This window comes from Acomys minous (genome assembly GCF_964271855.1).
Source record: "Acomys minous genome assembly, chromosome: 1".
Lineage (NCBI taxonomy): Eukaryota > Metazoa > Chordata > Mammalia > Rodentia > Muridae > Acomys > Acomys minous.
In genome coordinates, this window is record NC_140483.1 from 33,111,667 (window position 1) to 33,125,982 (window position 14,316).

The 14,316-nt window shown below is 43.9% G+C and overlaps 1 protein-coding gene and 1 long non-coding RNA gene across 6 annotated transcripts in view; one reads left to right on the forward strand and one right to left on the reverse strand.

Moving 5' to 3' along the window:
- The window catches only part of TNR (tenascin R), a 510,704-nt gene that overhangs the window by 77,072 nt on the left and 419,316 nt on the right, over positions 1-14,316 (reverse strand). For 3 of the 4 annotated variants that reach the window (XM_084779764.1, XM_084779763.1, XM_084779765.1), the window contains 2 exons: positions 2,349-2,908; positions 383-859 (listed from right to left, as the gene is read on the reverse strand). In XM_084779764.1, coding sequence (XP_084635890.1) covers positions 383-859; positions 2,349-2,847 — 976 coding nt within the window. In that variant the 5' untranslated portion in view covers positions 2,848-2,908. Of the gene's footprint in view, positions 1-382; positions 860-2,348; positions 2,909-14,316 lie in introns of those variants that run through there. The other variant, XM_084779766.1, reaches the window with a different exon arrangement.
- LOC311596412 lies at positions 841-2,439 on the forward strand. 2 transcript variants are annotated; one of them, XR_014778826.1, is made up of 4 exons: positions 841-910; positions 1,314-1,441; positions 1,971-2,112; positions 2,319-2,439. It is a non-coding gene; the product is annotated as an uncharacterized lncRNA (long non-coding RNA). The 2 variants fall into 2 exon arrangements; XR_014778827.1 differs by lacking the exon at positions 841-910 and having other exon boundaries at positions 1,295-1,441.

Here is a 14,316-nt window from a genome sequence, read left to right on the forward strand (position 1 = left end):
GGAGTAAACACTTGATCTGATGAGATAGAGTCACTGGGAAGTGATTCAGACTAGCTAGGTCATCAGATTGGACCCTGTGATTGAAGCCTAGTAGCTCAAAAAGGAGATGTCGTATGATGCCTTGTACTACTTTGGCACTCTGCCGGCAAGAAGGCTATCGCTGGACATAGCTGCTTCAACTTGACCTTCCAAACTATGATACTAAATAAACCTCTTTATAACGCACCTCACTGTTTTTGTGTTATTTGGGCTAATAGACCAGCCATCCTGCCTTAAGGACAGTAGAATTTAACTGGGAATTATTTTACACACCCTCCCACCCACCCCCGAGACATTCCTCCCCAACCAACTGGAGCTAGCCCCAGAGTGTTCCCCTTCCTACCTGCTGAGCAGTCAGGGCCTTCATAACCCTCCTCACAGATGCAGAGTCCCTCCTGGCAGTGTCCTCGCCCACTGCAGGCATTCAGACATCGTCGCTGGCTGCAGTCCTCACCAGCATAGCCCTCTTGGCACAGGCAGGTACCATTGGCGCACTGCCCCTTCCCTGAACAGTCCCCAGGGCAGCGCAGCTCCCCGCAGTCCTCGCCTGTGTAAGGCTCCTCACAGACACATTCCCCATCCACACAGAGCCCTCGGGAACTGCAGTCTGTTGGGCACCGAAGCTCGGAACAGTCATCTCCGCTGTATTCGCTGTCACAGATGCACTGGCCATCGACACAGACACCTCGACTGGAGCAGCCCAGCGGGCAGTAGGGCTCTGAGCAGTTCCTGCCAAACCAGCCTTCGTTGCAGATGCAGCCACAGGACTCGAAGCTGAAGTTGCCATGGCCGCTGCAGTGAGGAACATAATCCAGTTGTCCTAGAACGGCCAAGGAGAAGGTCAAAGGGCAGCAGTGGCCTCTCATAAATGGTACTGGGGAGGGGTGAGCCGAAAGCAATGCTCACCCCTTGATCACCCTGGTGCTGCTGAGAATGAACTACAACATAGTTTAGTGCAAATTCAATGTGATAAGTATTTTCTCCCATTGCAGTGGTCTATGCCTCATACAGCACTGTGGGTAAATATGGATAGGATCTAGGCCATTTTCCTCTGACGGATCACCTTCAAAATGTCTTAGATTAGGTTGCCTAGAAGTTACTTATTAAAAACTGTTTCCAGAAGAAACTTTCTATAGTGGGTTGGGTGGGGGAGGGGGGATCAGGAAGGAATGTGGCTGAGCCAGAGTGTAGTTATGCAATGTTCCAGGAAGAGTGATTCAGGTTCCTGCAGAGGTAAACACTTACACTGAAGATGCTTCTTCCTTGTCATCCAGGGCCTGAACTACATGAGTCTGTGGGATCCTTTGGATGGTGAAAGCGGGGTGCAAGGCTGGATGGGGCTAGCTAATGGTACATGCTGCTTATATGATGTTTGCTTGGACTCATGCTCTCATCAGACTAGGTGAGTTAATAGCTAATAGCTGCTTATTGCTCTAGTATGTCACTATTTGTAGATGAGGAAGGAAAAGCATGGGCTATATGGCTTGCTTAAGTCACAAGCCGGAAGCAGCAGAGCAGTTCTGAACTCAAAGTCTGACTCTGATGTCTTGATCACATCGTATAGTGAGAAGCAGATGTACAGAGACAGAAGCCAATCTACTGACCAGTCAGCCTTTTGGAAAAAGGATACTGTGTGTGTGGGTGTGTGTGTGTGGTGTGTGCGTGTGTGTGTGTGGTGTGTGTATGTGTGTGTGGTGTGTGTGTGTGTGTGTGGTGTGTGTGTGTATGTGTGTGTGTGGTGTGTGTGATGTGTATGTATGTGTGTGTGATGTGTGTGTGTATGTGTGTGTGTTCACAGAGTGGATCAGGATAAACCTTCCATCCTGCTTGAGAAGGTGGGGACAGGTCCTCTGAGACCCTAATGACTACCATTTACTCGGGTGGGAGAAAGGCTGTGAGTGAATGAACAGGGCACCACATTCTCTCTTCAGTGAGGTTAACATGAACAGATATCAACTCAACAGCCTGTGAAAACCAAAGATGAATGAAGACAGACATCAAATTCCCTGTCTGCCATCAAAGTTGCTGTGCTGAGCCGATGTATCATTACCTGACTCATGCCCCCAAAATCAGGTTAATATATTTTGAACTGGCTAAGCGATGTTGAGAATTCCTGAACCAAATCCCCAGGGGATGGCTGCATTTAGATCTTACAGATGACACATTAACCGGGAGCTATGTACTGGCCATGTTTTTTCTTTGACCCTGTGAAGAGATGCTGGGTTTTTCTTCCTCTCATCCCACCTCCCTCTTGGCTCAGCTCTCTCCTTATCCACCAGGGACCAGGCTGCAAGTTCTTCAGACTCTACCTGTGGCAGCGCTTTCCTGACAGCAGTTGGTGCTGCACTGGTCTCGCAGCAACGACACCTCCCTCTCCAACATCTCGATCCGGCTCAGCAGTTCCTGAAGCACCTGGGCAGAGCTTGCACATGGGCAGGCTTTTTTGGGGAGGTTGATCCTGTGGGTGAACGTGACCTGACTTTCATGGTCTGAGGTTTGGCCTGTGTATTCTGCCAGGGTGTCATCTTCGGCACTCACTTCCTGCTCGGCTGAGGCCTCCAGCCCCGAGGAGCAGAGGCTTTCCAGTGGTACGTTGATGTTATATACATGGTTGAAGACCATAGGCTGTTCCTTGCTGGATGTGTTGTAGCTGGAAGCCCCTCCTTCCTCCTCCACAGTTTGTCTCTGGACCCTTTCTGTGGTCACCTCCAGCCGACACTCAGAAGGCTTGAGCATGGATCCCAACAGGATCAGGTTTACCCCAATGAGCATGTTCTTCAAGACTACGGTTTCTCCATCAATCCCCATCTTCTCAGCCAGAGGTTGGTTCAAGAGCTCGCTGTAGTAGTCAGCACGGAGTTAAGGGAATCTGCAAGAGAGCACAAGGCTTCCGGTGACCTCTGAAACCTGTACCTGGGCACCATGGCTCTCTGTAAAGCTAGAGCACACATAGGCAGAAGTTCTCTGGGGCTGAGGGGGAAATTGGGCAGAGGCAATGGTTTTAAGTCAGAAAGCTGGGCCTTTGTTCTCTTACAGACTGGACTCTCTGTAATGGACAGCACTTCTACATAATGGTATTGCAATGGCTTGAATTTCAAATGGTCCCCTCCCAAAGCTTGGTTGACAGCCGGAGGGTATTTGAGCATTGGATCATGAAGGATCATAATCTATTGATTTCATCAGTAGATTAATCCATTGATGGATGCATACATTCACAGCATTACATGGTTGGAAGGAGCAGGGCACTACTTTGAAGTTTGTGATGGTTTGAATAAGAATGGCCCCGTAGTCTCATATATTTAGTCATCAAGGCATGGGATCATTTGAAAATGTTGGAAGGGTTAGGAAGAGTGGCCTTGTTGGAAGAAGTGTGTCACTGGGGGTGGGCTTTGAGGTTTCAAAAGTCTATGCCAGGCTCAGAGTCCCCCCCCCCTCTCCCTCCCTCCCTCCCTCCCTCTCCTCCTCTCTGCCTATGGATCAGGATGTAGTGGTCAACTACTGCTCCAGCACCTATTTGCCTGCGGTCATATTCCCTGTTATGATGATAATGAACTAAGCCTCTAAAACTATAAGCAAGCCCCCAACTAAATTCTTTCTTGTATAACAGTTGCCTTGGTCATGGTGTCTCTTCACCATGACATAGAACAGTGACTAAGACGGGGCTGAACCATGTCTCCAGACATTTCTGCCTTGTCTTGGCTTCCCAGCCACCATGAAGTGAGCAGCTTTGCTCTGCCTCATCTGTCTGCCATGATGGACTGAACCCTTTGGAATGAGTCAGAAATGTCCTTCCTTCCTCAAGTTGTATTTTCTGGTCTTTTGTCACAGCACTGAGATGTCAGGCTAACATAGTCATTTAGGCACAGAATACAGTCATCTGTCCCCACAGTGTACAAGGAAAATCTAGAACAGGAGTAGAGGCTCTGTGGATAGCATCTTCCACTGAGGAGAGCTCAAAGCTTCTCTTTACTTCTAAATGAGGATTAGGATTAGGTGGACAATAGAAACTTTGGGGCACTCCCATGCATCCTCAAATAGTTATGAAGGGACCAAAATGACCATGTCAAATAACTTATCCATCCCTTAAGCTCACCTATTCAAATACAGGTTGATTTTACAGTAACCAACCAGCCAAATAATGACGTTCCAGGCAGTTTGTGATTGTTAATTATCCTTGGGTACATTTGTAATTTATCTGGGACGTGGTGAGCCGCACTTTGTTTTAATCTTCTCATTAGTATAGTCCCTGAGTTCTGTGACCACAGGGTGCCTTTCTTCCGAGGTCCTGTTTAAATTGCTAAAATAATGAATTAGCTCCTTTGTTGGCTACCTAGTCACCAAGAACCATGCAGTGTAATAAATCCACAGGAATAAAAATCAGTTTTACAAAAAATATATTTCCTTTCTATTCCCTGTGTAAAAGAAAAAAGAGACTTAGATACTTTGGTCTCAAGTAAAGTCAGAACTACTAAGAAGATTAAGGAGCTAGGAGCCAAGTAGCTGAAACTCTGAGCCTGAGAAGATGGTGGTGAATGTCAGTTACTACTCAGTTGTTGTGCACAGGGCATAGATGGTGCTTAGCATGCACACATGATCTTATTCAACCCCTAGGAGATTCTTAGGATGATACTCATCTTATAACCTAGAAGGGTTGAGATGTGAAAACTGGCCAGACTGATCCCACACCTGTGTTCTTAATGACTATGCTTCAATGCCTTCTTAAAAACACGTGTTCAAACTTGGCACACATTTTTATTGCTAGTATATGGGAAGTAGAGGCAGGAAGATTAGGAGTTCAAAACCAGACTCTCCTGCATAGCAAGTTTAAGATCAGCCTGGGATATGTGAGACCCCCCCCCCCCCGCCTTTTTTTTTTTTTAAAGAAAATGTTCCAGTTCATTTTTTCCCCTTGTCGTTTATGGAAATGGTACATTCTAGAACTTTCTAAGGAATACTAAAGTTAGAAATTTTGCCTGGGTGTGGTTCACTGCTTCTGCTTTTTCTCCCATGAAGCATTCTTCTCTCATAATTCCTTCCTGTCCTGTCCCCCACATTCTTCTGTGAGTCCCTTCTTGTAGTACTTACCATGCTAGGCCATGAGTCCCTATGCCTGATTTTCCTACATGGCTTGATAAGTTGATTTGAGTCAGACCATGTCTTATCTGCATCATATGGCTATATGTTTAGGACGTGAAAGCACTCAGTATTTAGTTGTTGGATGAATGAGTGGGCAGATGCATGAAAGAATGAATAAATTGATGATTTAATGAGTAAATGCTCAGTGAGCAAAAGGTTGAACCATTCTCCAATTCATTTAATCTCTCTCCATTAACCCTAAGTTACTTACTGTTCTGTTCAATTTCAACTCTGGACAATGTCTAAGACTTCATTGAATTAGGAATAACCGGTATTAGTGACTAGCATAGAAATCATATCTTATTACTCAGCTCTTATGTTATACATTGTATTATTTTAAGTTTCTGTTTCTAATATGGAAAGGAAGCAGGGCAGACCAGTGCTCCTGAGACTGCCAGGCAGTCTGGGCTTAAACTTCATCCCCATAAATATTTATCTATGGGAAGACCACTTAACCTCTCTTTCAGCTTTGCTATCTGTAGAGTGGAGATAAATAATGGTCCCAACTTTATAAGATTAGAGTGATGGTTCTACCATTGTCTATATAATTCTTATTCAGTACCTAACATTGGCTTAAATAAATAAATACTGTTTTCAGGCCATTTGCTTCTTCTCCTATTTAAAGACTAACCTGAATTTTCAGAGGCATGTAAAATGTCTTACTAGTTGGCATCAGGAAATCCCAACTCATAGTTTATCCCTGAGCAATGATGAAGTCTCAGAAATGCTGTGAGAGATGCCAATCCTTTGGTTACATCTAGATAAAGTAAATCTACCTTCGGGATACATGGACTGACACGTCTAAACTAAATTGATCCCATAGCTATAAGTGCTACCCAAACCCCTCTAATCTTTGGCTACACTTGTCCTCCCATTTTTAGTTACTCTAGATATTACATCCTTGGATGTCATGTCTATGCTTCTGTCATGACAAACTGTCAAAGTGGCTCTGTCAATAGTCCTTCACATATATACAAGGCCTTGCTATCTTTCTTAATTACCCAATTCATATTGCTGAATAATATTTTCTCATGGAGATTGTGAAATTGTTACATAATACTCTAGCTGTTTTGCCAATTGTGGATAGGAAATAAATAAAAGAATTAATGATATTATAAATGAAAAGAAGAACCGGTGGTAGGGAAATTGTGAGGAAGAAAGATGCTAGATTCTATGTGTAGGTCCAAAACAACCAATACAATTTGTAGAAAAAGGGGAAGTTAGAATTTTGTATGAGAAAATGGTCAATATTTTAGTCAATAAGTAAGCTTATGTAGGTAGCTCAGCTGTGTAATTTTTGTAAGCCCAAATCTATTTTTAAATTTAGGCTTTATTAATTTAAATACAGGATGAAAAATAAACAAGGGGCTTGTCTGATCTTACTGCACCAATAATTGAACATTTCTAGGTGATCATCATGTTGAAAGAATGCAAATCTTGTCATTTGAGGGAGAAAAATTTAGCATTTTGTTCAGAAAGGTGAGAACATGGGAAATTCATGTTATTTTATCACTTATTCATTTGACAGATATTTATTGAGTTGCTATTAGATCCTTGCCCTGTGTTTATGAAATTACATCCATATGTATGGGATTGGAAGAGTGGCTTGTAAGGGAATCATGTAAGTAAATGCCAAACTTAGTATTATATATAGAAATAAATTACTTGTCACATGATACATGTGTCTATATTAGTTTCAGTCAGAAAGAGATAGCCATTGTGGAGAGAAAAAAATCGATGAAAGGAGTTTTTGAGTTAAGAATTCACAGTCATATTTATAGACTAGTATCTGGAAAGACTTTTCTGATCAGACCACGGCTGAGAAGATACTTTACAGAACTGTAGTAGAGTGTTTAGCAAAAGAGAGGAGATGTACAGCCCAAACATTGGGGAACAGCAAATGCAGGGGCAGGGTTAGATCTCAGGATGTCTGGGGTGGGGTAAGGGAGAGGGTATGGAGAGGCTCTGTAAAACATGAACAGGGCTTTGTTTGCTCTTCCCTGTAGATAATGGTCACTGTTCTCAAATGTTTCCCATGTCACACATTTGTTATGACATGACCCCATTCCTTGACAAACTCCCAGCTTCAGAGAGGTGAAAAACACAAACATCATGACCATGAAGGAGCATGCAAGGTGTCTAGAAAGGAAGATTACAGGGCAGCCCTGTAGCAGGGAGAGTGACCCCAAGAAGGTTGGGACTCTTGGTGCTGTTTGCCAAATATTTTTGGTCTGGCTTTCAGGCACACAATAAGACTAGATTTTCTACCCTTCCTTTGGATATATGAGAGCACATCTCTTGTTCTTGCCATTAGAGGAAATGGTCAGTGTCCCTTCCAGGCTGAGTCATCCAGTTACTCAGAGGACACATGCTCAGAGATTTTCCCTTCTGTGATGACAGGCTGTGTATAAGATGATGGCAGTTCTGTCACTCTGGGTCAATAAGGGATTGCATGAAACAGAGACCTTTTCTCCTGTCTAATTGCAACATATCTTATAGTTTTTGAAGCACATCTTTTGGGAATGATTTTTCTCACACATAACTTAGTGTACCCAGCAATAACATGGGCATGGATCTTAATAGATTACTTTCTAGGTTTGGAGAGAAGAGAAGAGAAGAGAAGAGAAGAGAAGAGAAGAGAAAGAGAAGAGGAAGAAAAGAAGAAGAAGAGGAAGAAAAGAGGAAGAGAGATGAAGAGGAGGATGGAGGAGGAGGAGGAGGAGGAGGAGGAGGAGGAGAAGAAGAAGAAGAAGAAGAAGAAGAAGAAGAAGAAGAAGAAGAAGAAGTTGAAGTTCATCCTAGAACTATATTTGCTGAAACTGATATTCAGAATATGATTAGTTCAATGAGTATGTTAAAAGGGCTGCCTGGTGCTAAGGGATCAGACCTTTACATGGTTCAAGGGCACAAGAGGCAGTTCCCATGTATAAACAATAGCTTTCCTATTAGGGTGAGCTAGTGTCTGTTGATAGCAGGCAGTACATGCCTGGTCACTGGAGGTATCCAGGTATAGGTCAAATACTCCTTTGTGAGAATGCTGAAGAAGGGTTTTCATTCATAAGAGGAGACTAAACAGGACTAAAGTCAATGTTAAACATTTTCCTGGCATTTTACAAGCTCATAGTTTTAGTGGGTTTTCCAGAATTTGCCCATTACCACAATCATGCCTGTTTCTTAGAGTTTCCATAACAAAATCCCATAAATGGCAGCTTAAAACAGACGCACTTCAAAATCAAGTTATCCTCAAGGTTGTCTCGTCTCCAGAGCTCTGAGGGACTCTGTTCACACCTCTCTCTGAGCATCAGCTAATGATTTGCACACCTTAGCACTTCTTACCTAGTAGATATATCAGCACAACCCATCCGCCTGCATACCAGAGCCTTCGCAAGGCCATCTGAGATGCATGCCAGACTGAGACCCCAACCTACTCTAGCTTGACCTTGTCTTAAAGTAGCTATCTGTATCTTTAATGAGCTTACTTCCAAGTAGGGCCACATTTGGAGATGTTGTTGGCTAGGGATTCAACCTAGACACAGTGAGAGGACAAGACTCAACCTACAAAAAATACCAATAGTAATTGGAACAAGCTATGCATCTGCCTTGTTCTACTTAATTTATTCTTGCAGTAACATTTGTAAGCTAGAGGGAAGTGATATTTAGGCTATTTGAGATTTATTTATGGCTTGAGTATGGCTTGGGGGAAATAACCAATCAGAAGGGGGTATCCACACATGAAAACAAGACATCTATCACTCTAGTTTGCTATGGACAACAGGTAAACTCCTATGGTGATTTTCTGTTTTTTAATTGAGAAAATGAGCATCAGAAAAGGCCAAATAACTTGACCATGATTGAATGGCTAATGAATAGAAGAGCTGGTGCTGGCCTCAGCTCTTGCTGACCGGAGCCTGAGCCTTCACTGCTGTTCTATCACCACCTTTAATTAGCGGCCACATACTGTTCTCATGAAAAGACTCGAGGCTCTTATATTATCAATACTCTCTTCTCTCAGGTTCAGATTTAGGGCTTCTTGACAGCTGTGACTTTTAGTTTAATGTTTTCTCCACAAATCCAGGCTGTTTCCTTAGAAATTGCTTCAGTCTCTCCTCCTTGGGGGAAAGCTTTTCTGATGGCTTTTGATTTATAAGTGCCCAGCCTCCACTTTGTCCCAAGCAGCAGGGAAAAAATGTCTACCAGTAAACGCACTACTAAAGGAGGGACAGAGAGGCAGCTTTTAGACCTGCCCTCCCTAGGAAGAGCCTGGCTTAGCTAGCTGTTACGGAGAGTAAGACCTGGCTTCCTTCTGTACTATGAACCTCCTCACACAAGCCACAGTCGACCAGACCACTGGTAGTCTGCTTCCCTCTTTTTTTTTTTCCTAGACAAGGTTTTGCTGTGTAGCCTTGGCTGTCCTGGACTCTTGGTAGACCAGGCTAGCCTTGAACTCATATCAATCTGCCTTACCTCCCTGAGCGCTGGGATTAAAGGTGTGTGCCACAACCCCCAGATGTCTGCTTCCCTCTTAAGATGCTCTTCTAGAATGAGGCAGAAAGGGGCTAGGGGATGGAGGAGAAGGATCTAGCCAAGGTCGGCTCCAGCAGAAGAGGGCAGAAACAAGGGCATATGAAGTGCCTGCTCACCAAATATGCCCTTAGCTTTTTCCAAACGTATGTCAATAATTGTTTCAAAGTGGCTTTTCTTCCTATGTCCCTGAAAACTTCCCTTCCCTGCCTTCATTCTCCACTTCTGTCTTATACTCCTCATTGTTACCAGGAATGCTGGCCATTATGTGGGAGGTTATTTTTGTCCACATTTTCAATAATGGTGGTGGGCAGTTTTGTAAAATTTTCCAGGAAGACCCAGCCTATTGCAGTGTACCTGAGAATGCTGCATTAGCCAGATTTGTTTTCTTTCGAGATGCCTCACCTGCTCTGAAAACCATGCCATACCTTCGGTGTAAAGTGGTGGGTACCTATGGAAGCCAGATGCATCATCTCTCATTTTTAAAGATGACTTTCTTCCTTATTTCTTTATATATGTCAGATGGTGGTCAAACAAATGAGCAAGAGTCTAAAACTGGAACCCAGAGGGTCAGTTCATGATATCAACCAGTAGTAGGAGGCAGGATGCTGTGGTCTGAATGTTTGCATCCTCCTTGTACACACAAAGTTAATGTTGAAAGCTTCACACCCAAAGAGGTGGTATTTGAAGTCATAGGGCATAGTTCCCATAAGTAGGATCAGGGATCTTATAACAGACCCTCTTGGGAGACTTCTTAGCTCTTCCACCATGCAAAGACATGGCTGGAGGACACCTCATAAGAGCCAGGTAATGGACTCATAGACTCAAGATTGGCCAATACCTTGGTCTCTGCTTCCTGGCCCCTAGAATGGGATGAAATAAATTTCTGTTGATTATAAACTGCTCAATCTGTGACATTATTTCACTGTAGCTGCCTAGTAGATTCAAGCAGTGGGAAAGGATGGAAAATCAGAGGAAGAAGGCAAAGGAGGGAAGACAGGAAAGGAATTAGGAAGGTACCTGGTTAGCAAGAGAAACAGGCAGGAATTGTATAGGTAGGATGAGAAAACACAAACCTGAGGGGTAGATAATACACCCCAGGCTCAATGAGACACTAACAGTTGTGAGCATGATAGATAGCCAATGACCCGACAAATGAGAGTGCGACAGAGTTGCAGTAATTCGATAGATTGATACTCAAGAAATCATGTGCTTCTATTGATTAATTTCCTCTGCTCCAGCTTCCTTATCAATATAATTATCATGGCCAGTCCTAGAGGTGTCTTCGGGCAATTTGTACGAGGTGGATAAAGGGATCGTCCTTAAGGCTGATTTAGTGCCGAGTTAATGAGGTACTCACTTGTCTCCAGGGAGGTCTCCAGGGAGGCCAAGTCACCCTGCCTGGGTCCAAGCCTCTTCTACTCCCTAAAGTCCCTGCCCCTCCCTCACACCCTTCTCTGGATTCATTTCTTCATACCGAAAAGATCTTCGAAGGTTATAGAAAAAATATTCTATGTGTCATCCGCTTTCACAGACACGGTGAAGGAAGGGAAAGAATTGGTCACAGAAGCAGGGACGAGGTTGGGGACAGGGGTGGAGGAAAGATGGAGAGACACACAAAGGGGAAGAGATGCAGCCAGGAGCCAGCAGGCCTCTGGCTTTTCCCCACTTCTTTTTCTTTTTCCTTGGTCAGAGGTGATGGTGGGCAGAGGGACCTCAGGGTGAAAACAGGAGAGTATATGGGTTGTTGGGTAGGGAGAGGCCACTCCCCCAGGGGTGGGTAGCTAGTGCTCTTGCTTAGATTTCCTAGCTCCTGCCAAACTTACTCTCCACTTAATCCCTAGGGGTGATTTATAAACCAGGATCATATCTGTGGGAAAATGACACTTTTTGTGCTTTGCCACCCCGTGCTGCCTCCCCCCCCCCAAGTTAGAATTAGTTTAAAAATAGTCCCCTCTCTGCCGCTGGGATGCTCTGTCACTCGGGAAAGAGGGTAATTATGAAAGACGAGGGTGTAATGTGATTACAGCCGGCCCCATTGTGTCAGTGGAGGCAGAGCTGGGCTGCTGGGAGAAGGCAGAACTGGCTGTCTCCATCAGCACTGGGCCTTTATTGGGTCTGTCAGATTTCTGAAAAGAACCCGAGGGCAGAAAACTCTGAGCAGACAGGACTCCATGGCTGGTCAGGGGCTGACAGAAGTTCGAGGAATGGAGTAAGATGATACACTGGGCCTGGCTGGGGTGTTACCACGCCCCTCCCGATTCCTCAGTGCCACTAATAACGTGCACTTTGATGTATCCACAAGTAGGAATCTGTAGGAAGTCTTTGGTTCAGCATGTGATGGGTCCACCTTCATTTTGTTGGCATGTGTCTAGAGCCCAGTATGTACCAGGCTTCATGTCAGCATGGATTACAGGTGCTACTGTGGCTGGGAGGGGAATCTGGCTGCTGCTCTTGTCCTCTGGCTCCATCTTGTTCTATCTGGGAGAACTCTAATTGCCCTGACCTCCCTGAGCAGCTGCTTCTTCATCTGAAAAATGGGGTCTTGAATAGCAGTCAAGGGAATGGTACGGAGAGAGATCAAAATCTCCAGACTGCAAGTGAGGGGGAGGCCATGCAGGTTTGAATCCCTGCTTCAAAACACAAAGGGCAGGGCTGTGCAAAACCTGCTACCGGGGACACATTTCTTACTGGCCACTTTGGCAGACAGAAAGACTTGTTTGGTAATTTCAGCTTCAAACTTTTATGATGTACGATCTCAGGGTTTTTGTGACTTTGGGGGGTGGCATAGATATCCTATTTAGGTAAGAATTTATTCAGTCTTGTAGACTCTGGAGAATTCGTAACATCTGTGGAGCAATCTGACAATTCTATATTATATAAGGCCCCATTTGATGATCACTGCAGCTGATAGGATCATCCCTGTGACACTTAAGCCTGGGGGTGCTTTGCATAGTTGCCCACAGTAACTTAAAGCCAACTGAAAGTCCTGGGCCATATCTCAGGTCCTTAATTGAGTAACAGAGGTACAGCTTCCCTCCCCCACCACTGCCCTCATCCTTTAGAAATAGGTAGGGCATACATAATGAATTGCTAATTAATCTTAACCATTTTGGTCAAATGTTCTTTCAGGATTTTGACCTTTCTCTATCATTAATGACTATTTTCCATCTGTGTTTCTTCAGCTTGGAGAACAGCATGTCACCGTTTGCTGTTCAGTTATTCTTCTTGAATACTCACATTACCTTTCATCTTTCTCTTCTCTCCATTTAATAAACTGCAAAGAAAGTTCTACTGCAAGAAATATTGCCAGCCATCCTGCATCCCAAACATGATTTCTGTTTCCTGTCCAAGATTTCTCTTGAAACAGATAGAGCAATTGTTTTAGAATATAAGACACAGTCTCTGCCCTCGAGGAAGTTATAATCTAGTTGAGGTCACCAGATACATACGAGCCTAAAGATCAAGACAAGGCACTGTGTTTTAGTGTAGTGAACGGAAGGTCATTCATTTTAAGTTTGATAAGCATCCTATAGCAAGTAGAGATCAGTGTGGGAGAAGACTTCCGGAAGCAGTGGTCCCTCAGTCCAGATGTAAGGGTTGTGAATAGGAGTGGTGAAATATGTAGGGCAAAAATGGTAGTGTAAGCAAAAATAATTAGAGCCCCAAGACTCAATGCAAGGAAGTCTGGCCTCCAGAGGGATCAGCTTCTGTCTTCATAAAGGCCTAAGATCCAGAGCATGTGTGTCAGTGTGTACCTATCAGAAAAAGGGCCAGCCATATACTAATGCTCTTTCCAGAGCATTGTATGCATGGATGGAGGGTCTTGGAGGCCAGTCTGGGATCACAACTTTTAATAATTATAAATGTAACTATAGGAACTAATTGCTTGATTTTTAAGACAGCAAAATACTTTAGAAAAACAAATCTTAGGAGAAGGTACCTTTAAAAATGATGTCTACCCATATACAGAATACCACATGAATCCATCTGCTGGAAAATGACCCAGTGACGAGCTCACATATCAAGTTCACACTGTTTCCAATTATATGGAGTAGCTATATTGGAGTTGATCTTTCTAGCAGGAACTAAATAATTATACTCACGTTGGCTTGCCATTAATATCTTCAGATGAGTTGACTGTTGGCGGTGGCAACTTATTAAAGTTTGACTGTAGTGGACTATGGGAGTTATTGACTTCCTTGTGTAAATTATACCTTTTAAAGCATGAAATAGCACCATTCTGACCCAGAGACTACAAGCAGGTGAAGTATGTCTTCTAGTGCATGAAATAACATAATCATTTTCTACTTGAAATTTGAAGAAGCTCTGAAAGTAGTGGTGTATAGCGCACAACTTGCTTAATTAAATTTAGTTATATGCTGGCTGCATGCCAGAGACTGTGCAAGGATCCATCAGAGAAGAGTCAGGTGGCTCCCTGTGTATATGGAAGAAAGGTATTTACAGAGCAAGGATAAACAGCAGACCATGGTGGGTACCATGTCAGAGACACAGAAAATTCTTCCAGGAGCTCAGCAGGAGACAGCCTCTGACTCACTGTAAGACTATCTACAGAAAGGCTAACGGGAAAGGTGACCTTTGAACTGGGGCTTGAAGAAT